This window comes from Eleutherodactylus coqui, chromosome 6, assembly GCF_035609145.1.
Source record: "Eleutherodactylus coqui strain aEleCoq1 chromosome 6, aEleCoq1.hap1, whole genome shotgun sequence".
Taxonomy (NCBI): domain Eukaryota; kingdom Metazoa; phylum Chordata; class Amphibia; order Anura; family Eleutherodactylidae; genus Eleutherodactylus; species Eleutherodactylus coqui.
The window spans coordinates 108,041,715-108,068,241 of record NC_089842.1 but is presented as its reverse complement, the minus strand read 5'-3'; the positions used below and the strand labels follow the sequence as shown (position 1 = coordinate 108,068,241).

The window sequence follows — 26,527 nt, the reverse complement described above, 5'->3', positions numbered from 1 at the left end:
CTCAGAGTCATGAATAGAAGATCTTCTTAGTTTGACTACATGGGGGAGTAGTGATTAAAAATACCCCGCTTGCCCAAATGCAGATGCACCTGGACAATTCAATGACTTACAGTTTAATTAATGGCAATTGTCCACTAGTGTTATCTTGACTACCTCTAACAATTTAAGGATGACCATAGGACACAGCCATAAGAATGTTACATGTCACTTTCGAGGTGCATGAGTTGCACACTCACGTTTACACAAGTTTACCTCTTTTTGTTGAGATGTTTTTAAATGACTCAAAAATATTCCACTTTTTTAATTTTGCATATTGCTCTGCTGATCCTACAGAAAATGCTACATTCCTGTTGTAATAGGGAATTAGGATTGATGGGCCATACAATAGTCAATCCATTCTCTTATTTGCCCTTTCTCTTCAGTTTTGTGACTACATTCCTATAGGCACTTACACCAATAAACAAAGTGCACTCTCCTCTAATCCGTCGTCATTGCCTGTCAATGTACTGCTAAGAACACACATTATTCTGGGTAGGTAATTCAATCTCATTGATGTCTGGAGATCATAACCCTTGGTGTGACTATTCTTCTTGTCATGACCATGTCATGGGAAAGAATGTGTCCTGTTAAAAAATAAACACGTTGTAGACTCTTCACTTGAAACTGTGATGCATTTACTTTATGGATGTTAGTAGCCATCACCTTTAGTTATCCACATAGGTGAGGCTATTTGCACAGTGACCAACAAAGATTCTCAAAATAAAGGAACTGCAATGGGGGCGTAATTCACCCAACCCCTTTGCAGTTTTCAGAATTTATGGAACTCTGCAGAAGATGCATTAGTCCTAAAGACCCACTCATTGAAAACAACAGTTCTTCCCCCAAATCCTTGTACGGATATTCCAGTTGAATGATGGCTGTAGACTTCTGTAAGTTGGAAATTCCAACACAGGACATATTCCAGACACTTATCGGCTTCAATGATGCTTTATAATACAGGACAATTGAAGACAGTGGTTTCTGAAGCACGGAAGAAGTCTCCAGCCACTGTCAAAGTGGTAGTAACAAATGCCGATGCGCACGCCATAGAACATGAACTTTAATGGGGACATCTTCTGCTATGTTCAAATCGTATTGTACATCAGAAGTTTAGTAAAATATCAATTTCAGTCCTCAGCATCCATTATCCATTACATTGTTATGGCAAAATTGTACCAATATGCAACTGTATATTGTTTTCAAGTCATTTTTGGATGCAGTGGCAGTGCAGCTCCGTGCTGTACCACTAGCAAAACATGTCTACCCAACCTTCCAGAATGTAATTAGCTTTGTTTTCTTAAAATGGTTACCCGGATTAGAAATCCTATTGTGAAGTACCATATTCGTGAATGCTCGGGTAACAATAAGGAGGGAGGGGTCCTCATTTGGGACCTCACCAATTAGCTGGACATCACAAAATGATTACAAATAATCTTTTTTTGGATGCAAAACATCACATTGAAAGCTCATGCAGCACGTAGTGCCTCATTTCGTCTGTGGTGGCACTGTAGGGTATTTGGACTATTTCAGCACGGTTGCTCCACTAGATTAGGTTGATGACTATGGGTTTAAACAGTGGGACAACCTGTGATCTGCTTACTATTAGTGGACTATTTTGCGAAAAAAATAGTATGTAAAAAGTGGACAACTCCAGTGAGAAACCAAAACATGAACATATGAACATAACCTAATGCCAGCCACTAGAAGTCGTCAGCTGGCATCTGTCACAGTACCTTATAGAAACCAAAGACATCCTAGAAACAGATAAATAGAAGATGAAATATCCTAATTTCTGGGTAATTTTAGCTGTTAAAGGGTAAATGCCTCTGTAAGTTGTACTTTTTTATTAATATGATGTACTGTGCATAGTCTTTCCCAGTCTATTGACTCCCTAAGGTTGCAACTTGAACTGAATATCCTTGAGATATTCCTTTACTAGAGCGTGCTCACAACAAAACCTGTCAGTCTATCCTCTAACAAGTGTTGACTTGTTACCTGAAAGGTAAAAGAAAAAAAACACCCTCAGGAAATTTTTCGAATGACTCCAAGACTCCAAAGCGAGTAAGTCCTTTAAGAGTCCTGTAACAAGATCCTTTAAATGCTAAGATGCCGCTGATGCTTCAACCCTTCTTACCTGTGTGTTCTTTTTTTCCCTCCTCCCCTTTTCTCCTTGTCTGCAGTCTCAATTCAGTTTGCTGAATAACACCATGGATCAGAGTATCGGAAGCAGAGCAGCCTCCACCAGTCCGTACAACCCTGACCACAACTCGAATGTCCCCACACATTCTCCCTACTCTCAGCCCAGCTCCACCTTTGATGCCATGTCTCCAGCACCAGTCATCCCATCTAACACTGACTACCCAGGACCCCACAGCTTTGAAGTGACGTTCCAGCAATCCAGCACTGCTAAATCAGCGACATGGACTGTAAGTTACTCACCTCTTTACTATCCATATTGAAAAGGATGATGCATGTTGTATCGTTGCAGACTAGTGGAAACTTTTTAAAACTGGTTCTGACAACATTGACACTTTTCAGAAGGGTGGCGCTACTAAAGGGAAAGTCAATTTTGACAGATGAAATGCTATAGGTCATAGTCTATGGATCTTATGTGCACATATTGTACAGGACACATTTTGGGACATTTCGGAGACAATTTGCCCATCTTTAGAGTTCTAATTCTACCTAGGTTATATCTGATCCCCATTGGATAGAATTTATTGCAATCTTTGTATATGAAACTTTATTAATATTTATATACTGCGGGTGGCTTCAATATTTGTATATTTTTTGGGTCAAAGTTTGTATAAAGAAAGGTTGTTGAAACAAGCGCATAAAGATGCACATGAAGGTGGTACAGGTGTAGAGGTTCCAGTCAGGGCCCTGCTACTTTTAGGGCCCCAAACCCATCATGAAGGAACCGCAGTCCCTAAATGTCCTACACGATGGCTTGAAGGAGAAGGGGTCCTGATGAAGATTGAGCATTGGGCCCGTGAGTTTCACCTACACCTACAGAGATGCTCTGTATGGAAACGGTGAGTTCTATGTAGCTATCCGAAGATCAGCTCTCGGCCAAATTACTACAGGGTATATATTCTTAGCCACAGTTACATTCTTTTAATCCAGTTTTTGGTAGTCCAGGACAGAACCATAGAACAAATCTGACCAGATGCAGGGTCTTAAAGAGTTGTACTTTTTTAACTCTTCATGCATTTGATTCAACTAATCTTATTATAGTAACTTGGGGGACTCCTGTTAAGTAACAAAAATTAGTTATTGACAAATTATACACAGATGCTACCAATCTGTGTAACGATGTAGCAGAGCTAGATTTAGCATGTGGTGAAACTCATTGTGGCACCACCATCGCTGGTTTTACTTTGGACTGCAGAAAGACGCAATGCATAGTTTTAGTTGTTGGCTCTGATGAGGGAACTAGGAAAAATAACAATAAACAATAGATGACCTGAACATCCATTGAGGGTTTTTTAAAAAAAAACAAAACTAAACACACTTATAAACAGCAGTTTTGGCAAACTATGCAAGCTTATTAAGACCATCAATGCCAACCCTTGCCCCGGGGTGTTGGGGATCACCATACCTCTGTTGAAGGTATGGTCATCCCCAACACCCTGGTGAGATGAAGGTGAGGTTTGCCAGAAGAGTCCAAACTGTGCTAGTTGGCAATATCTTTGGTGCAAGTCATGTTGCCTAAACAAAATGCAATTATTAGCAAACTTTAAACAATTACCTAACCTTGTCGTTTATGTGCTTAGATGTTTGAAATTAGGGAGGGTCTTTTTTCCTTTAGGATGCTCCTATATGGATTATGGGAACAGAGTTTTATTCAATGGGTCCATATTCAGTCTATAAAACATATACCCTGAAGGCATGTAAAAAATGTGCTCAGGTGCTTGAGCCTTTATCTGTATCCCTACCAAGTAAATATACAGATATATAAGCTCCTGATCGGGGGCTAACTAGAAAAGGCTTTCACATGTGGCATGAGCATTTAACAGCTCCATGTGAAAGTTATGGCAAGAACTCACTTTACTACAGAGTTGCACTTAAGAAAAACTGCAACTGTGCCCTTAGCTCATGGGCTCAGCCAATAACAGCCAGCGCTGGATGCACCAATCACAGCCATTTATTGAATGGCTGTGATTGGCTCATCGAGCGCTTGCTCCGATTGGCTGAGCCAGCACTTGATTAACCAGTCAGAGCAGTCTCTTACTGGAGGCAGCGTCTTCAAGACCTGTAACTAGCAAAAGATGCTCTATCGGCAATGACAAGTGCCTTCCCAGAGCTCCGGAGAGCAGCGGCAGGGACCCGGACGGTGCCAGCTAGGTAAGTATTGATTTTCTTTTTTTTAGGTAGCACGGCTAGTGCTTGCATTTAGTGCTGTCAAAAATATGGTAGCAAGTTGTGCCACATTTTCAGATGAACTGAAACCATTGCCCATTCATTTCAATGGGCGATGCACAACTGAAAGCAACCACAGATAGAACATGCAGAGCGCAGTGTTGAAGACATATCATTTTGACGCTTGTGTGAACAGCCCCATTAAAATGAATGGGAGCGTTGTACAGCGTTTAGCACAGCGCTGAAAAGGCAGCACTAAATGCTGTACAAAAACGTTTGTGTGAGGGAAGCCTTACCCTTACAGGTTTAGGAATAGCATAATAAACAGTTTAGGACTGATATGTTATGTTACCCCAGACCAGCCCTCAAAATTCATTCAGATTTCAAACCAGACCCCTTAATTCCTTTAAGTCCCTAGCCCAGACCCAAAAATTAATTCAGACTGCAAACCAAACCCTTTAATTCATTCAGACCCCAGACCCTAAAATTCATTGACCTTAAACCAGACCACTAACTTCATTCAAGCCCTAGAACAGATACCTAAATTATCTAACCCCAGGTCATACGCTGAAATTGTCAGATCTCAGACTAGAACAAAAAAATATTTAGACACCAGACCAGACTTGAATATGCTTACCAGTCTCGAGTCTACTTAGTCCTCTTCACTTCTAGTCGCCATCTCTCTGAAACACCTAACTTAGGCCAGTGTGAGAAAGTTGCATGCACTGTGACACATAAAGTCCTGACACTGGACAACATCAGTACTATATTCTGGGCTCTGCAGATGATGGCCATAAGTAGGCTAGTGTTAGGACATTGTGTGTCGGGCTGGGCCGGTCCAGATCTCTCAAAAATTGCTGCTCCCTATGGATACTATAAGTGTATGAAAAAGGGAATGATGAGGTTTTACAATGCTTTCCCCATGACCTTCCAGCATATAAGGATATCATACAGCCCATAAGTGAGCAAAAATACATGACTTGTGTCACCTATTGTTTTGTGGTCTTGGGCACACATTTGTTGGAAGGTGACATCATATGACATCACAACGAGTCATTCCCTGTGTCTATAGAGATTGCATGGCTGTATTCTTCAGTTTACGCACCTGCTATGCAATGGATGTTACTGAAATAGCTAAACCTACTGTACTAATAAAAGGGAACATCTACTTTTGCCCTTGATGTTAGTACTTGTCTTTGTAACCCAGAAACTTCTTAAGCCTCAAATAACCCAATACCTGGCCTGGACAGCGGATAGCTCTGTAGTTAGCACATGGATATTATGTATATATGATGGGCCTTTCACATGACCCAATTATCCAGCATGGTCATTCACCTAAACGTTTGCTTCCCTGGTCATCAGGCCGTGTAAAAGGGACAATGATCAGCTGAGAAATGCGCAAAAACGTTCTTTAGCTGACTGGCTTCTAAATGCAAGCATAAAAATGCTGGCTGGTCAGCTGCACATCTCCTTATGTAAGCGGAGGGATGTGCGGCCAACAAATGATAGCTATATGGGAAGAATCATTATACTAACCACAGTTTGTCCTCATACTGCAGATCATTTGCCCATTTATGCAAGAGGAACGAGCGCTGCCTGACATGCCCATTGCTGGGCAGCACTCATTAGCATGGGCAGACCTCTACACGTATGGAACTACCTTTAAGGACCATTTACATGGGTCAATTATAGGGCCTGAATATTCCTACAAACATCCGCCCAACAATCAAGCCGTGTAAAAAAGCGAATGATCAGTCAACGACTGAGCAAACGCTCCTATCTGTTCATGTAAGCAGGTAGATGTGCAGTCGATCAATGATAGCTGTATGGGGATGAAAGATCGTGTTAACAATCGGTCATGCCCCTACAGCGGATAATACACGGCGATAATAAGCACTGACTGACGTGCTAATTTTTGGTCAGTGGTCATTAGTAGGGCAGATTATCTGCCGTGTAAAAGGACCATTAATCATCGATTCTTCTTGATGGTTTACACAGTACGGCCAATGGATGTTTGTTTCTTCTCATTGAGGTTAACAGTTACCTGCTCCACTGATTTGTGTTTGCCTGCCTAAGGCAGGGTTGACATGAGGAGAATCCCACTTCAAAGACCATGACATCATATAGCGAAGACTCTGAGCCTAGAATGGTTTTCTTTGTGTTAGAACAATATGGACAAAATGCACTCCGGATGCCTCCGTATAGTCGAGATTTATTTCACTGGTTAGAAAGATCAACAAGCTGAAAACAAGTAAAGTCATCATCCTATTATAATCCTCCTAGCTGCGGTATATCAGTTTCATGAAGAGCTGGGTGACAACCAACATGGCAGGCGGTAAAGAATGACAGAACTTCTCATTCCATTTTCCTAGGCTTCCGAATAGCAGAAGTGCTAATTGTATAATAATATATCTCCCGCTACTATATTATGGGACGGATTATAGGAGAGGCAAATGGAGCAAATTCCGCGGGGCTTTTATGATGCTCATCTGTAGCCATGGGCAATGCCCACCAAAGAATCACCAGTCTCTTTGGTATTATTTAGCCCTGTGTTGCTTAAGCATATGAGCTTGTCATTGTTATTATGGTGATATTTCTCTGCTCTTCTCAGTTTCTCATTTTCCAAGGCAAGGAGCTACACAAAATGTCTTTCTCAGGGGCTCCTGCAGCGCATCTTCCTGACTTATTGCTATACAGCTAAACAGATTGGACCATGTTGATTGCAACATTGCCAAATTGCACATTGCACAGGGTTATTAGAGGAAGCCAAGGGATAGTAGTTAAAGGAACCCTCTGGGCAAACGTACACTGTAAACTGTGTTGTTCCAAGTGCAGAGTGTGGATCTCACTAGCCAAGCCAGAATCTTGCATACTGCATACTGATGAGGGGCAAAAACCCCCAAACAGCTGTCTGTGTATGGATTCTGACTTGGTGTTCAAGGCTCGTATAAAGAGTTTAACATTGACTTGCAGGAATGCTGCCTTCCAATAGGTGGCGCTGCAGAGGTTTTGTTCCATTTTTCTTATTTGCATATTTCCCAGAGGAAATTCTCCTCACTCACCTCCTAGCTGCTCTCCTTAAGGAGAGATGATACCCTTCCCAACAGGGATTCAAGAACACCGAAAGGGAAACCCTGTAGTCCTAACAATGTGTACACACTTTTATGGGAGGGTTAGAGGGTTATATGCTGACGTAGCATATACACTGACTATTATCTACGTTATTACGTGTGGAAAATACACAGCATAATACAGTACTAGCAAAGTGGATGAGATTTAAAGTAATCTCATCCATATGGTGCGGATATCACCCCGATCATTCAAAGGGGTGAAATCTGCAGTAAATCTGCAGATTTTGCAGCGGATTAATTGTAGACTTTTCTGCAATGCATCACATGTGGAAGAACCCTTAAAGATTCAGTATTTGTTTAATAGCAATAGTTGATTTTCCCACTTGAATTTACCCATTACACAATTCTCCATAATTCTATTCACTGCAGTACTCTGTCAAGTAGAAGGTGTCTATAGTATTATTCCTGAGCTTCCTGATTCATTAATACGATGCAAGAATTAGTAACACACAGAGTGAGAGTGGCGTGGGTGTTCAGAGCATTGGGAAACGGGTGCATGTGCCCAGATCTTCTGGTGCAAGTCATGTTCCCTTATATCTGAAACCTATACCAGTGCTCCATAGCGCCCCAGCTATCCTTACAGTCTACCAACAGCCTGAAAGGGCATAAGAGCCAGTGGAAAGCTGGATGACAACCTTCATAGGCAATGTAATGTCTGTAGAGATGAGCAAGCACCCAAATGCTCGGGCCCGCGTTATTCGCATCGGGCTTTTCGTAAAATTCGAGTAACAAACCCCATTGACTACAGTGGGAGACTTGAGCATTTTTGTATGTGGGACACCGGGTGCTGAGCTTTTTTTTTTTTCCCTTGGTTCGTGTTCTCTCTCTCTCCTGCCCCAAAAATTTGCCATTGACGTGCGCGCTGCGTCACGGCGGGGAGGGGCCAAAACAGGCACGTCACAGCAGGGAGGAGCCAAAAACTGGGGCGGGGTTGAACACAGCTTGATGCTCGTTCGAGTAACGAGCACCATCGAGTATGCTAATGCTCGAACGAGCATCAAGCTCGGCAGAGTACGTTCGCTCAACTTTAAATGTCTGCTATTAGTGGTTGTCACTCTGCAGAACTCATTAGCTGGAGCATGTTTTCAAAGAGAGAAATTGAAGGCAGACAGAAGCAAGGGCACACACAGAGACGCTGCTGCTGAAAGCTTGAGTAAATTTTCCCCAGTGCTGGATTCACAGCTATACTTCTCAGTACTGCTGTATAATGTCCTCCATGCTGCTACTGATTCTCAGTGAGTTCTATAGAGAGATAGGGAAGCAGGATCTCCTCTTTTCTGTGTGTAGGCTGTTCATGAGAGACATTATAACATATTTCCTGCTCCTCTTCTCCATAGACTTCTGTGTAACAGCATGTAACATGGTCTCTAAGTGAAGCTGAAGAACAGTCTCCTCTCTGAATACTGATTATATGAATGAATTCAGAGTGAGTAAATAGTTTAGAAGGTAGGAAGAGGAGGGAGGATATGTGGAGACCAATGCATTTTTCTCTAATAAGATATATTATAAAGTTTGCTATCTGTGTTTATACTGTTGATTAATACAAATTTGTTTCTAGTCTGTTTCTACACTTTAAGCCTTTTATGATAGGTATTATACTTAAAAGCTGCCACACACATTAGATAGAATTAGGTTGATGGATGCAGGAAATATACATGTATATTACACACACGGTGGCTGAATGCTCCAAAGGTTATGGTTTAAATGTGTTGGATTTGCCATTGGCAAATCTGATACTGTACCTGTTTGCTGCAGCATCCATGGCAGACATCCAAGGGTAATACTTGGTTTTCTGTTGTAGATGTGCAGTTTGATGTGCTGCACATCCACTCACGGATCGGCCTCATCCAGTAGGGCATACCTGTGTAAAGCTACTCCACTAGTTTTCAATAAAAAAATTAGTGGGAATAAGTAGCATGCTACCCACAGATTCTTGTTTTGCTGTGGAGCAGATAAAAATCTGCTCAGAAGAGAAGTTTTCCAAATTGTGTGAAAAGTGTTTTAGAAACCCCACTTGTGGTGGGTGGTGGTATTGCGACTCAGATTCAGGATAGGATGCAGCAGAAGGTATTGCAACAAATATACAATATTTATTTAAGGACAAGCTAATGCAAGAGAATAACAGTATAATAACAAGTAATCAGTGCTAGTAAATGACCTTGTACTTACAACAGTCAAATAGATCCTAGGATCAGTAATACTCTCTATGCACAATACAAAATAACAATAGTGCGGAAAGCAGTATGAATAATGCTGCAAGGAGATCAGTTGTGTCAACCAGAAATCCAAATTACACTGTTCAAACTTTGAGGAGTTGACACTCTACTACTAGTAAGGGTGGTTTCACATCTGCTTCAGAACTTCTAACCGGAGGTTCAGTCGCAGATCTGGCTGAAAAGTACTGCATGCAACACTTTTTCTTCTGTCCAAAAGCTGGCCAGCTGTGCATAAAGTGGGCGAACCCCATTATAGTCAATGGGGTCCTCCCAGAGCTGTTCGATTCTGTCCAGCTACGGAACCGTTTGGCTGTGGTGATTCCCCTTTGCTGCTCCCCAAATGGAGTAGGAATGCGTAATCCCCAGCACAGATTTGAAACCACCCTAACAGTCTACTTGAAAAACGGTGTTCAAATCCCAGCCAATATGTCTCCGTTGGGCAGGCTTGCGTCCCTGTGGCATTATCTCAGTTTGTAATTGTAAACCAAATAGAACACTTCCTGGCCTATGTAACAGGCCTGTTGTTTCACTGTTTTAGTCTGAAAGAATGTGCATGCCTATTGTCAAATTGAGGCCAGACTCACTTACAATTCTGTTGTGCAGGAGTCAGCACAACTACTAACCTAGGCTAGTCCAAAGTCAGAAATGCAACTCTACCATGGTTTAAATAAAATCCTTGTTACTGTGCAGATTCTTTCACTAGAGTGGGGGCTGTGGACACAGACTCTCTCGTTCAGCTTCAGCTAATCTCCAATACTTGGTTCAGCAGATGTGGGCCCATCTGCGAGTGTGGTCTCCTGCAGACTATTGCAGCTTCGTTTGATCAGCTCTGGCAGCACCTCCAGGTTACTACTATACACCTTGCACTCTCCAGATTGGGGCTGTAGGATAGCTGCTTTCTCCCTCTTCCAGTCTCTGGTTCCTCCGCGCAGTGCTCACTATGCACTCCAAGCAGTGCTCTCATGTCCAGGTTCTGCTGTCCTGCTGCTTCTCTTATTTTTTACCTTCTAATGCTGTTCTCTGCCTTTCCCTCGCAGGCAGCACCTCCCCTCACTCTGCATCAGTCCCTGCACACACTGTGATGCAGCAAAAATTCTCTTTTACTGGCCAGCTCATAGCCAATCAACAAGTGGAGTATGCTCAGTTCAGTTTGGAGGGACCATGTAGGCGCTCCATTGTGAAGTCCAGTATACCCTGAGCACTAACACACTTTACAAAGGTGGCATTAAATCCTTACGGGTGAATTCCTTACAAACTCACATATAGGTAATACAGGTTTGTAGTAGGTTTTATGCAGAATTCAATATGGAATCTGTACTGACATCTGGATAACAATCTGAAGGTATGAGCTGTGCTAAACTGGGGGCAAAGTAATAGAAAACGCCCAACTCTGGGATGCTTATTGCCCATGGGTGAGGGAAAGCCATTGCACAACTGCACAGTATGGTGTTCCCTGCTCTGTGCCCTGAGGGGAGATCCTGTTGCTGATTACTTTCTCCCAGACGACTGCTGAACTTCCTTAGGCACTTTTTGGCTTTACAATCCTCACCACATCTTCTTCCCTTGTTGTCTCCTGAATATCGTCTCTCTTCTGTTTTCCTCTTCTTCTTGCCCTGGAAAATTTCTCCTTTTTCACCGTTATCTTCTTCCTCCCGCCGCCGCACTGAAAAGGTTTCACCCCCTCTCTCTCCTGATTGGCCATGCTCTCATCCCTCTAGCATCTCACTACATTGGTCCCCTGCTCTATCCAGCGGGAACAGGAGGGGTCTGGATTGGATGCTGCCAGTTTCCCACAACCTCCCTGGAATCAGCTGCATCCTATTGCAAGAGGAGTAAATTCTTTGACCCCCTTGCACATGCGCTAGGCTAAATCAGGCTACACCAGTAGCGGATTATCATATAGGCCCTGTGCAGTCGACTGTATGATGATTCACCACTTAGTATTCCAGATCAGCTCTTATACAGTAGAATCACAATCTACTTCTTTCCACTGATTATACCGCTAGTTATTCAAATAAGTGTCCTACCTGCTTTTCCTCGTATATGTTTGGGCGGTAAATCATTCTTGAAGCTAATGTGGAAGGAAGATGCTGCAAACATTGTAAATTAGATTTTGGCACCTCGGCTGTGTGTAGTCTCTCTCCGGAGCGGCTTGAGATTCTTGGCATACATGATAGCACATGCAGACCTGCGATCTATGAGGATGGGATGCTGCACAGTTGCTGGGACTTGTACAGTGGTGACTGCTTATTCTTAAGATGGTTTTATGCTAATCTTTCTAAATACAGTGCAAACAACTCCTTGCTTTATGATTTCACGGTCTGGTCACTTTCAAAGAAAGGCCAAGGGATGAAATCTGCAAATCCTTGAAGATTATACAGAGATGTACAGAGGATCTCGCTACAATAACATATATAATGGAGTTAGAAAATAGGACATAGACAATTATGAAAATGGTAAAGTAGATGGATGGATGGCTTGCAGGGGGTCCATGTTGGGACTTGGGTGTTATACTCAGCATGGCTAAATGAACACTGAGCTCTTTGTTATGCCCCTTATACATGGGATGAGAATCTCATGATTCTTGTGTGAAGATGCTGGTGACGTCACCACCAGCTCGCTCGCACTCGGCCACAATTATCGGTGCGGTACATTCCGATGTCAAACACTGAAGACCAGTAATTAAACTGCATGATAAGTGCCCGAGCTGATGCCGATTTGTATGCCGTGTGAAATTGAACGACAAACAAGAACGAGTCAAGTTTGACTGAAGGACGATTTTCAGTTCTGCTTGAAAACCATTGTTCGGCAGAACAGCTGATAAGCAGGACAGTACACTGTCTGTTGTCCATGGTGCTGAATTCTTCACAGGGAGCCTGTGGCTGAACAAAGAAGCTAATTGCAGAGCTCAGACCTCCTGCTGAGTTCTGTAACAGCTCCCAGAAGCTCATTTGCATGCAAATGAAGCTAATACAGTACTTTATGCAAATCGATTGCTGATCTTTCAATCTTTTGAAAGATATCTGTCTGTATAAATGGGCCTTTAGATTTTTTTTAAATCTTCAGATATTAGACAGATATCAGACAGATAGATTAGATTAGATAGAAGTAATCTAGCTAGCTACTGGGCCTTGCAAAAGTATTCACCCCCGCTAGATTCACATGGACGTATTTGCGTGTGCAATAAGTAAAGACTAGAGCCCATTGATTTCAATGGGTTCGTTCACATGCACTTGCTTTTCCAGTTGCCGGGAAAAAAAACACAGCATGCTTTATTTTTTTTGCGCATTTGCACATCAGAGGTCTCCATAGAAGTTAATGAGGGATGCACAAATGCATCATTTCTCTGGAAAGTCTCTGGACTTATTAGCCATTACAATTGGTGCATATTTGTTTGCTGCGCATAAATCAATATGTCTTGCGGACACAAAAAGTACAGTAAAATACGCAAAAAAGCAGTGTTCATTTCACAAAAATGCTACGGTCATGCAAGTGCAAATACGCATACGCTCATATGAAGCAGGCCGGTGTCACACGGGCATTTTTTTTTTTGGACACACCAAATTCATGTGAATGAACCTATTGAAACAAATGGGTTCTATTCACTTAGTATTGCACATGCAAATATCTACCTAGCTACATACCTAACCATCTACCTACCTATTCTTTCTATCTGCAGACATCCCCGGGGACTGGTTACTGGGCATGTTTCAGGATCTGCAGCCAGAGCTGATCTGCAAACCCTGACAATAGTTGAGATGCTTTGGGCCTCTTGCCCTTGGGGGGTATAATTACAGATTTGTGCGCTGGGACAACACAGCAGGTGCAAGGCAGTTTGTCAGCTTGTAGACAGATCTATTGTGTGCAGAGACCTGCGTGCGGCGTACGAAAGGAGCCGGCATCGGGAGGCTATGGTTTCATCATTCTATATACTGACCTGTATCCGAGGATCATGCCATAGAAACACCACAGAAAAACCCTTCTGCAGTTATTATGTACGGTTGGTCCACATATACCATCCATACTACTATTATAAATGCCCAGGTAACTCCGTCTGTTCGTTACCTGTTCACGGCTGAACTGCTGAAGCCATTGTGATGAAATTTGGCAGGGAGATAGCTTGCATCTTGTGGAAGGACATAGGCCATGTTTTATCCTGAAAATGTATGGAGTTCTCTAGGGAGCACGACAAGGCAGATTTATTTGGTGGTGCGCAGGCGCATCTTCACGCCGGAGCCGTACCATAAGGCGAGGCGGAGGGTAAGGGGGTGCACATCATAAGCTATGCCTACACAAATACGGACAGACGTCCTTGCCGCACGTATGCGATTACTAAGTGCAGCGAAGTGGAAGGGGTGCACATCATAAGCTAGGCCACCCCAAACAGGCAGACACGTTAAGGCAGACGTCGTTGCTGCACATATGCGATTATTAAGCTAGCAGGGATACCTGGCGTTGCCTGGGATTAAAATTTGAACGAAAGACACATTAACATGGATTATGATTTTTTTTTTAAATCTGTGTTGCCCATAGCAACCAATCACAGCACAGCTTTCATGTTACCTCAGCAGTATAAGAAATACAAACCAATCACAGTGCAGCTTTAATTTTACCTCAGCTGTGTAAGAAATGAAAGTTGTTCTAGCAACCAATCACAGCGCAGCTTTTTATTTTACCTCAGCAGTATAAGAAATACCAACCAATCACAGCACAGCTCTCATCTTACCTCAGCAGTATAAGAAATACAAACCAATCACAGTGCAGCTTTCATGTTACCTCAGCAGTATAAGAAATACAAACCAATCACAGCGCAGCTTTCATGTTACCTCAGCAGTATAAGAAATACCAACCAATCACAGCACAGCTTTCATTTTACCTCAGCAGTATAACAAATAGCAACCAATCACAGCGTAGCTTTAATTTTACCTCATCTGTGTAAGAAATGAAAGCTGAGTTCTAGCAACCAATCGCAGCGCAGCTTTTATCTTACCTCAGCAGTATAAGAAATAGCAACCAATCACAGCGCAGCTTTTATCTTACCTCAGCAGTATAAGAAATAGCAACCAATCACAGCGCAGCTTTTATCTTACCTCAGCAGTATAAGAAATAGCAACTAATCACAGCACAGCTTTTATGTTACCTCAACAGTATAAATATATATAAATATTTCAACTTTTTACATTTCAATATACAGCAAAACACAGATTAGATTTAAAAAATACAAATTCCACACAGACGAAGTCGCAGGTAACAAGCTAGTATGATAATTTATTTGCAAGTTCCAAATATAGAATATTTCCCTCCCTATATGGCAAAATGTTGTACAAGATCTTCCTTTTTAGGGCGCCCACCCACTGGCGATTTTTTTTTCCTTGCGTTTTGCGTTTTTTCTGCAGAGCAATTAGAATTGAATGTACTCCTGTCCACTGGCGTTTTGCGTTGCGTTTTTTAACATAGGAACTGTCAGTTGCATATGTGTCCTTATTTTTCTCCTAATGCACCCATGAAAGTCAATGGAAATTAATGGAAAAGCCGCGAAAACGCCGCGAAAACGCGGCAAAAAACGCCGCGAAAAACGCGGCGTTTTTCACGCACGAAAATCGCAAACGCCAGTGGGTGGGCGCCCTTAGTTATAGGAACCCAACATGCACCATCTTTAGTAAATTTGGAGCAGCAATTCCCATTTTTAGCACCATTTGCACAATACATGTAATTATACATAAACCTATTGTAGCGCAATGCCCAGTAATCACGCCCGCAGATGTGAAGCCATTGGTTCTAATGGTTTCGTATTTACTGCTGTGCGCGAGAAAAAATAGGCCCTGCCCAATCTTTTTCGCAGGTAGTTTTTGGACATGTGAGAAAAGATAGGGCAGGAGCCATATAATTTACTTTTTTGCCAGTGTGCAATAGCGCAACGTTTAAAAGCCTTTTAACAGATTCATACGCAATTACACTCCGTAGCGGCAAGCATATTTGTGCATGCGCCCATCTGAAAAAGTCCTTAACAGCACCAACATATTCTGCAGCACGGTTAAGTGTAATAATCAATTGATGGAAACAGTAGGGGTGAGGGTCCTGCTCCAACGAGCTTACATACTACAAGTAATGGGGTGATACAGAAGGTAAAGGGGCTGGAGATGTGCATGGTATGGCGAGGTGGAGAGTGTCGGATGCTATTCACACAAACAATGGTCAGACACAAGCCGTGTGGTGGCTGAATTGGTATGACTGCAGGGTCAGTTGATTGCGGCTAGCTGGGATTGCAGTCAGAAGGACAGGGAGCATGTTATGAGGAGGAGTAAAGAGGGTTTATTTTAGGGGACATGGTATTCCCCTCCGAAGAGGTGCGTTTTTAGAGCACGCCTGAAGTTTTGTGTGTCAGTGATTGCCTGGATAGTTTTGAGTTGCGCGTTCCAGAGGAATTGTGCTGCTCTGGAGAAGTCTTGGAGGCGGGAATGAGAGGTTCAAATTAAAGGGGCACTCAGTCTGATTTCGTTAGTGGACCGGAGGGTGCGGGCTGGGTGGTGGATTGCAATGATGGAGGCAATGTGGGGCTTTTTTTAGCAGTGGGGATATGATGGCGTGTTTGAAAGAAAAGCAAAAGATGCCAGAGGTCAGAGAGAGGTTGAATATAGTGGTGAGATGGGAGATAACCACTGGGGAAAGGGACCGGAGGAGGTGTGAGGGGAGAGGGTCGCTAGCACAGGTAGTGGGGTGAGCAGAGAAAAGCAATCTGGAGACTTCTTCTGTCGTTGGTCTGAGTACAGAGAGTGAGCAGGGGCTGTTACTGACAAGACTAGGGTCAGGGCTAGTCTGGGATTGGGAGGTTATTTCCTGACGGATGTTGTCGATTTTCTTTTTGAAGTAAGCAGCCAGCTCTTCAGCACTGAGATCCGTCATGGGGGGCTGCGGTTTAGGGCTGAGAAGGGAGTGAAAAGTATCAAAGAGTCATTTAGGGTTGTGCGATAGTGAGGAGATGAGAGAGGTGAAGTAGACTTGTTTGGCATGGTGGAGGGCGAGGTTGTAGGTTCTGAGCATGAATTTGTAATGGAGAAAGTCTGCAAACTTTTGTGACTTTTTCCACAGCACATCTAGAGCACTGCTGGATGAAGCACATTTGAGGCGTGAGCCAGTGTTGCTGAGGTCTACATCGGTAGGTTTGGGTAACGGGTGGTGCCGCTTCATCCAGGGCATGTTTGAGAGTGGTGTTGAAATGTGTGGCAGTAATGGGGCAGGAGAGGAGAGAGATAGGGGACAGTGAGGATTGTAGGGACTCAACATAGTTTTGGGTGTGAACGGTCTGAAGGCTCCTGTACGCACGGTAGGTAGGTCGGTCTGGAGAGATGCTAGGGAGCGTGACAGAGAAAGAGAGGAGGTTATGGTCCGAGAGTGGGAGAGGGAAGTTAGTGAAGTGGGAACAGAGCAGAGATGGAGAAAGAACAGATCAAGAGTATTGTCATCCTTGTGAGTGGGAGAGGCTGTGAGTTGTGAGAGACCAAGGGAGGAGGTGAGCGATAGAAGCTGAGAGGCAGATAGTGTCATTTGTGGGGATATTCAAATCACCTAAGATGATGGTTGGAATTTGCATTGAATATGCATGTACCGGCATTATGCGTATTCACTGTGTATTTATGCAGTCCCATTGACTTCAATGGGCCAGTTTAGTCTGTAATATAGACCAAAATAGGACATGCTGCAATTTTTTTTCACGTGCCTAAATACACGTGTGAAAAGTGCAGTTCTGAATACCCCAATGCAAATCAATGAATACCCCAATGCAAACGCTCCCAAAAATACGTATGTAATACGGAGTGTATATACGCTCATCCATGTGGATAAGTTTTTATTTTCAGAAAAGTTTTATTGGCAGTGGTCTCTCCACTGAGACCACCACCTATCCGAGAACAGGAGTCCCATGACCCCCTGTTCTTCTAACTGTTGGCTCACTGCACCTCCTACAGTGAAGATGAGATTGAATGAAGCGGTGGTCGAGCATGCACGGTGCTGCTGCATTTATCTTCAATGGGGCTGCCGGAGAGAGCTGAGTGCTTTTACTCGGTAATTTTTATCAGCCGCCTTGAAATGAATGGAGCAGCACCACCACATGCTTGACTGCTGCTCCATTCACTCTTATCTTCACCATGGGGGGTGCAGTGAGAAGGAAGGGGCCAGGGAGAACCCGGCACAGTTGACCTCTTCGACTCACACCTCTATTCCAGCTGAGCTCCATGTCAAACTTCTAAGCATGCTTTTTCTAAAACATACAAGGGCCGAATGGACATATCTGTCTCCGGTTCATGCTGCCAATGGTTGGGGGCAGCATGAACCTGGTGACCGGTTCACTTTAAGCAAGCAGGACTTGCCTATGGCCAGCACACCAATATCCTTTCAGGATAGCACCAAACAAGGTAAAATTATTCATGCTGGTTACTGAACCCTTCAGATATGTACAGCAATTCCTGCATTATTTCCAGGATCTGTCGTAACAGATTCGCTCAAGCCAGTTAACGGTATTTGCGGTTTGCAAGATCCTACATGTCAGAGTCGGATGACAGACACATTATTATCACCGCCGTGGTGCTATCTTGTCCGAACCTGTCCCAGGACACAAATACAGCTGCCTGGTAGGAGTGCAAAAAGAATTAACAGCCTGCGGCTCCATCCCTCTCTCCAGAGCTTCTTGGTGGCTTTTGCTTGGATCTAATGATTACACTGAAAGGCAAGTTGAGTTTAGTCCTCTTTGCACAGACTGGAATGTATGGTGGGAGGGGGGTGATGGGTGGGAAAATGTAATTGTTTGGGCAAATCATTTCCTTTCAAGAAAAAAAAAATAACCCAAAACAGACAAGTTCAGACAGTGGCTGAAGATAACTGCAATGTTATCAGCTCCCAATGTGTTAGGACACATCAGCTAGCGGATCCACAGAAACCCGGTCAGCTCAGGCTCCATGTTTTTGTAGGGTTGAAAGTGAAGTTTGTGTTGAGCTAATGCATATTGATAATTGCACTCAAGTGTCAGGAAACTGGAGACGCTCTGAACTTGTCAGCCGATGGTGGAGTCACGTATGATGAGGGTAGACCTCAAAGACCAGCCGTACACGTACAGGCGCTCCACCTCTTATCTTGTAGTTAGGCTTTCATTTCATCATGCCAGCCCTGTATCTAAATACCCTGACCAAGGAGGAGCGGCTTTTCAGTGCCACCTCCAAAGCATTTTTGTATTATGCTACAAATTCCTTTAATCTAGCATTACTTGTTGGATCATCTAATATTCTGGATTATCAGAAAGTCATAGAAAAGTACATAAAAGCTAATTGAGAGTCGGTCATAAATGAGATTGCTGTCAGATATATGCTCATTCTGAGTGGATTATTTGCCGTATAAAACAAGAACCGGACAGGCTGGAGGATAGTTGGCAGACCCCATACACATGAGATCATAGCCAATCATGTTGCTATTGCGGGGGGTTTCTGATGACTTGAGGGTGATCAATAAGTGGAACAGGTTGCCATTAGAAAAGGTGAGTTGTCGTTCAATAGAAGTCTTCAAACAAAGGCTGGACAAATATCTGTCTGGGATGATTTAGTGACTCCTGCACGGAGCAGGGGGTTGGACCCGATGACCCTAGAGGTCCCTTCCAACTCTACCATTCTGTGATTTCATGAATTTGTGGTCAACTTTAGGGTAGAAACCTCCAAGACGTCAGCCTGGAATGTTATTATATTGTATTTATAGTTCACCATAATTTATATATTTTTACAGAATCCAAACGCTTTTACTCGTTCTACAAAATACAAAGCATAGGTTTACCTTTGTGACCCACAGCTATCAGGAGAACGGGGGTTATAGTATGTGAGGCTGAAAAAAGACATATCCAGTTCAGCCTATTAACCCCCAATGTTTATCCAGAAGAAGGCAATAAAACCCCAATGAGGTAGAAGCCAATTTTGCCCAAATTAAGGGAAAAAAATTCCTTCCTGACTCCAATCTGGCAATCGGAAAAAAGCCCCGGATCACCGACCCTTCTGAAGTTATTAATGATTACAACATATAATATTGTATCGCTCAAGAAAGACATCCAGGCCCCTCTTGAACTCTGGGGACCCTATCTGCCCTACTTTCTATACAGTTCAATGAAGAGGTCTGGAAGTCCCAGAAAACCCTTTAATGATGGGAACACCCCTACACAGCATACTTTAGGATTATGTGACTTAGAGAATGTGCTGAATTATACATGAACTACATCTGTTTGATTAGAATGACAAGTCCCAGCATTTGATTGACTATAACTAGAACGCTACCTATTATACTCCCCTCATATTTCCTATTTGTACAGTAAGCGTTTAGTTATCTACATCATATAATTTGGCACCCATTGCATCCTGTTAATGCTGGAATAAAGGAATTTCGTCTGTGCTCCCCACATCACATCCCTGGTTACCTCTGATGATATTGCTGAGGATGGGGAGTTGTCGGGACTTGATGAGGTTGCCAGCACAGACATGTTGTCTTGGGGTTGTGCGGTGTGTATCTCCTGCAGGCTACACTACTCCTGCTCAGCAGAGCTTTAGCCGTGTCATAACATGGCATAATGACTGCATGACTTACCTCAGAGCTCCCCATAATACACGGCTCCTCTCCTGGAAAGTTTTATATCTCAGACATGTCCAGGATTGTCGGGAATGTCTACAGGAAAAGGGTCCATTGACAAGACCTGACAGCCTGGCAGCACCTGGACAGGAAGAAAATCCCCGAAAACTCCCCAACACCTATACACCAGAGACCCAATAACTCTACATAGTCGTAGATTATTCCGCTGATACTTGTACCTGGGAAAGTTCAGTTGTAACAATATGGCCACCATCATAGTCCCCACAAGGAAATCTTCCAGCTTTCCCAGCATCCTGAATGGCAAAATTACAATATGGTTTTATTATAGCTCCTACATGGGTTATCTTCCAGCTCAACAATTTGGTCCCAGTACAGTTTTCATATATTTATCTCCAAACTTACCTAGAGTCCTGAGAGGTAGATTTACAATATGGTGCCATTAAGTTCCCACATGGGTACTTCCTGGCTTCTCCAGAGTCCTAAATGGTAATTTTACAAAATCGGCTCATTACAGCTCCCACGGTTATCTCCAGACTCTCCCAGAGTCCTGAATGGCAATGATTCATCCATTAACCTTGTATATATTTGCCATTCAAGAATGCTCCACAATACAGTAAAATCCCTTCAATGCATCATTAAGGGTGGTTTCACATCTGTGTTGGAACCTTCGGTTGGAGGTTTCATCGCAGATCCGGCACAAAATACAAGAAGGAAAAACACTAAAAGCCGGACAACTAAGCGGAAACTAAAGGACTCCATTATAGTCAATGGGGTCTGTTCGGTGCTGTTCAGTTTTGTCATAAAACAGAGCTATTCGGACAAGCAATTCCCCTTTCCTGCTCCATGGATGGATGTGAAAGCACCCTAACCGTACCAAAATAGTGCCAGATTAGCAAAAATTTTGAAGTATTAGAAGGGTATAAGAATTCGGCTTCTACTACCCAGCAGTGGAATTTCTGGATTCTTGGATGCCGCCTAAAGACGTTTTTTTTAAACCTGCAAGCTTCATGAGTTTTTATGCTCTCACAATAATAAACCTATATATACAGGGTGAGGCAAAAGTCTGGGCACACTTATTTAACTGGTGTAAAGAGAAAATTGACTTTCAATGTGTGAAAGTATTAATTTGGAGAGAGGCTGCATTTTTTGGTGGAGGAGATGTTTTTGACGGTCATTTTAAACTCTGCCATATTAAATTCAGCTCTGTTTTTTTCAAATTGGAAGGGGGTCAAGTAATATATCAGTCTTTGCTAGAATTTACTCAAAAACACACTGTAACTCGGTTTTGCCCTATCTTTACTTGTTTAGGAGCTAGCTGAGGGCAAAGTTTCACAAAGCGCTTTACATGACGTGTTTGGTATGTCCACCATTCTACCAGATACACATGGTTAAACGTTTTATCCAGTCTTCATAAACATGCTGAAGAACTGCAAGTGATATTTCTTCACAGCACTGAAGGATTTGCCTTTTTAGGTGAACCATATTGCATATTTTTTCCATCTACACAAGGGACTTTAGATGGCGCAAGAGATAAAAGTCCAATTAAGTCTGACGACCTTGTCAGTCATTCTGCTGGACCCTTATACAAAATCTAGTGCCCACGGAATTGCACATCGACCCATCTATGTACAACAAAGTGCGGAGGTGCGCCATCCTGTTGAAGTAATGTTCTTATTGAGCGCAGTTGGGAATATGGTATTGTGTAAGGGTGCGGGCAGACGAGTGTAGGCGTATTTACGTTCGCACGAGCGCAACGTATAATCGCCCGAGCGATCGTTTTTCACCGATCACGACCAGAGCTAGAAAGCGTATTTTCGTTTGTTCCTACTTTGCAAACGGTCTTTTCGGCAATCGAATATGCGTTGGCGCGTATTTCGGTCGCATATGTTCCGGTTTTTTTCGAATTGCCGTTTTTACGCACTGTAAAATCGCCTATGTGAACGAATACATTCGAAACCAATGCCTCAGATGGTCACGTATATACGTTTGGTCGCAAAAACGCGCCGTTTATGCGCTCGTCTGCCCGCACCCTAACATTCAGAAGTATTTACCACATTAAGTGATCCATTAATGAAAAAAGGCCCTGGATGTCAGACACAATTCACCAACTTTGACCTCACTTAGCTCCTAAACAAGCAAAGATATGGCAAAACAAACACGTCCAGTATGTTTCTGAGTAAATTTGAGTAAATTAGCAAAGACTGATATATCACTTGACCCCCCACCCATTTGAAAAGCCTTACCTGATCTCAATATGGCAGAGTTTAAAATGGCCACTAAAACATCTCCTCCACAAAAAAAAAATGACTGCCTCCCTCCCAATTATTACTTTCACATATTGGAAGTCTAATTTTTTTTTATTACACCAGTTAAATGGGTGTGTCCAGACTTTTGCCGCACCCTGTATAATAAAGTGCCATCATAAGCACTTCATTTCGAAATATGAATAGGTTATAAAAAGGCCTAATAAGGGACCTTTTCCAGGGGACAGAATTAGGCGCAATGGAACTGACCTTAATTCTGCCTGCAATTCTGCATCAAATTCCACATTTAGAGTATATTCACACATAGTGGGAAATTCTGCAGTAAAATAACAGAGTCAGCTGATTTCATCTTGCTGCTCCTCTCATCTCCCATCCCTCACTGCAGCGCATAGAGCCCTTACATCCCTTGCCTGGCTACCGCTACTAAGCGCTGGGGCTACCAGTCAGGTGATGTGGAATGGGCAGATCTATTGGTACGGGAGATATATAGACGACATCCTCCTTATTTGGCAGGATTTCCCCAATGTGGTTTCTGATTTTGTTTCCTATCTCAGTAATAATAGTTTTGGTGCCTCTAACCTTTCTGTAACATTCTGTCTCTCTCTTTTCTTGATGTCTTCAGTATTAGAGACCCTTTATCAAAGAGAATTAACACTAAACTGACTGAGCCTCCTCTGACAACTCCCTATTACAGGCAATTCCCTCGTGTGGTTAAAAACCTCCCAATAGGAGAGTTTATTAGAGCCAAAGGGCATTGGAAGGAGAATCTAATCCAGAGTATTGTGTTTTGTCTGACAGGTTGCACCTCTGCGGTTACCACAACAGGATTATAAATAGGGCCAAAATATAGCGCATCAAAACCAGATAGGACTATTTGGCGCAATCTCAACGACAGTCCAGACAACCCCAGACACACCTGATACTTTTTACTACTAGTTTTAGGGCTAATTCATGCAAACACATTTGCGCAACATATTGTGCATGCAAAATTTGCAATGCACAATGAAGAGAACTAGAGATGAGCGAACGTACTCGTCCGAGCTTGATATTCGTGCGAATATTAGGGTGTTCGGGATGCTCGTTACTCGTAACGAGTACCACGCGGTGTTCCGGTTACTTTCAGTTTCCTCTCTGAGATGTTAGCGCGCTTTTCTGGCCAATTGAAAGACAGGGAAGGCATTACAACTTCCCCCTGTGACGTTCAAGCCCTATACCACCCCCCTGCTGTGAGTGGCTGGGGCGATCAGATGTCACCCGAGTATAAAAGTCGGCCCCTCCCGCGGCTCGCCTCAGATGCCTTGTGAGTTAGCTGAGGGACAGTGGTATCGTGCTGGAGCTGCTGTAGGGAGAGCGTTAGGAGTTAGTGTAGGCTTCAAGAACCCCAACGGTCCTTCTCAGGGCCACATCTATCCGTGTGCAGTACTGTGGAGGGTGCTGTTAGCAGTGTTGCACAAATTTTTTTTTTTCAAAATCGGCAGTCTGCAGAGCATTGCGCCTTGCAGTAATAGTCCAGGGATAGAAGTGGTGGTTAGGCAGGGAGAGTGTTAGTGAGTGTAGGCTTCAAGAACCCCAACGGTCCTTCTTAGGGCCACATCTATCCGTGTGCAGTACTGTGCAGGCTGCTGTTAGCAGTGTTGCATATTTTTTTTTTTCAAAATCGGCAGTCTGCAGAGCATTGCGCCTTGCAGTAATAGTCCAGGGATAGAAGTGGTGGTTAGGCAGGGAGAGTGTTAGTGAGTGTAGGCTTCAAGAACCCCAACGGTCCTTCTTAGGGCCACATCTATCCGTGTGCAGTACTGTGCAGGCTGCTGTTAGCAGTGTTGCATATTTTTTTCTTTTCAAAATCGGCAGTCTGCAGAGCATTGCGCCTTGCAGTAATAGTCCAGGGATAGAAGTGGTGGTTAGGCAGGGAGAGTGTTAGTGAGTGTAGGCTTCAAGAACCCCAACGGTCCTTCTTAGGGCCACATCTATCCGTGTGCAGTACTGTGCAGGCTGCTGTTAGCAGTGTTGCATATTTTTTTCTTTTCAAAATCGGCTGTCTGCAGAGCATTGCGCCTTGCAGTAATACTACAGGGAGAGAATTGTGTAGGCAGGGCCAGAAGACATATATTATTGATTGAATATAGTCAGTGGGCCCTCCGTTTCCAAAAAAGGGAAAAATTGTATTTGTCCTGCAGTCTTGCGCCAATTTATTTCCTGCCTGGGAAAAGTAACCGCTGTGCTGCACTTCATATAACTGCATTTCTGTGCAACACATATCTTATCTGATTGAATATAGTCAGTGGGCCCTCCGTTTCCCAAAAAGGGAAACATTCTATTTGTCCTGCAGGCTTGCGCCAATTTATTTGCTGCCTGTGAAAAGTAACCGCTGTGCTGCACTTCATATAACTGCATTTCTGTGCAACACATATCTTATCTGATTGAATATAGTCAGTGGGCCTTTTCTTTTTTAAAAAAAGGAAACATTCTATGTGCCCTGCCTCTGTCAGTCCTCAGCGTTCTGTGTACGTGTGTGGTGGGTGGAGATAGTAAACAAATCATACACAGCCAGCTACGTTTAACAGCAGGCTTGCGCCAATTTATTTCCTGCCTGGGAAATCAAATCACTGGTAATACACCATGCTGAGGGGTAGGGGTAGGCCTATAGGACGTGGACGCGGGCGAGGACGCGGAGGCCCAAGTCAGGGTGTGGGCACAGGCCGAGCCAGTGCGGTGGCCAGGGGTAGAGGCAGGGCCAGACCGAATAATCCACCAACTGTTTCCCAAAGTGCCCCCTCGCGCCATGCCACCCTGCACAGGTCAAGGTGCTCTACGGTGTGGCAGTTTTTCACAGAGACGCCTGACGACCGACGAACAGTGGTGTGCAACCTTTGTCGCACCAAGATCAGCTGGGGAGGCACCACCAACAGCATGCGCAGGCATATGATGGCCAAGCACCCCACAAGGTGGGACGATGCCCGTTCACCGCCTCCGGTTTGCACCACTGCCTCTCCCCCTGTGCCCCAACCTGCCACTGAGATCCAACCCCCCTCTGAGGACACAGGCACTACCGTCTCCTGGCCTGCACCCACACCCTCACCTCCGCTGTCCTCGGCCCCATCCAGCAATGTCTCTCAGCGTAGCGTCCAGACGTCGCTAGCGCCACAGTTTGAGCGCAAGCACAAGTACGACGCCACGCACCCGCACGCTCAAGCGTTAAACGTGCACATTGCAAAATTGATCAGCCTAGAGATGCTGCCGTATAGGCTTGTGGAAACGGAGGCTTTCAAAAGCATGATGGCGGCGGCGGCCCCGCGCTATCGGTTCCCAGTCGCCACTACTTTTCCCGATGTGCCGTCCCAGGCCTGCACGACCACGTCTCCCGCAACATTGTACGCGCCCTCACCAACGCGGTTACTGCCAAGGTCCACTTAACAACAGACACGTGGACAAGCACAGGCGGGCAGGGCCACTATATCTCCCTGACGGCACATTGGGTGAATTTAGTGGAGGCTGGGACAGAGTCAGAGCCGGGGACCGCTCACGTCCTACCCACCCCCCGAATTGCGTGCCCCAGCTCGGTGGTGGTATCTGCGGGGGTGTATGCTTCCTCCACTAAACCACCCTCCTCCTCCTCCTACGCAACCTCTGTCTCGCAATCAAGATGTGTCAGCAGCAGCACGTCGCCAGCAGTCGGTGTCACGCGGCGTGGCAGCACAGTGGTGGGCAAGCGTCAGCAGGCCGTGCTGAAACTACTCAGCTTAGGAGAGAAGAGGCACACGGCCCACGAACTGCTGCAGGGTCTGACAGAGCAGACCGACCGCTGGCTTGCGCCGCTGAGCCTCCAACCGGGCATGGTCGTGTGTGACAACGGCCGTAAGCTGGTGGCGGCTCTGCAGCTCGGCAGCCTCACGCACGTGCC

General features: G+C 44.2%; 1 protein-coding gene across 6 annotated transcripts in view; it reads left to right on the top strand.

Moving 5' to 3' along the window:
* The window catches only part of TP73 (tumor protein p73), a 154,860-nt gene that overhangs the window by 99,388 nt on the left and 28,945 nt on the right, over positions 1–26,527 (top strand). For all 6 annotated transcript variants that reach the window (XM_066607369.1, XM_066607368.1, XM_066607367.1 and 3 more), the window contains one exon: positions 2,220–2,465. In XM_066607369.1, the coding sequence (XP_066463466.1) occupies positions 2,220–2,465 (246 nt within the window). The remainder of the gene's footprint in view (positions 1–2,219; positions 2,466–26,527) is intronic.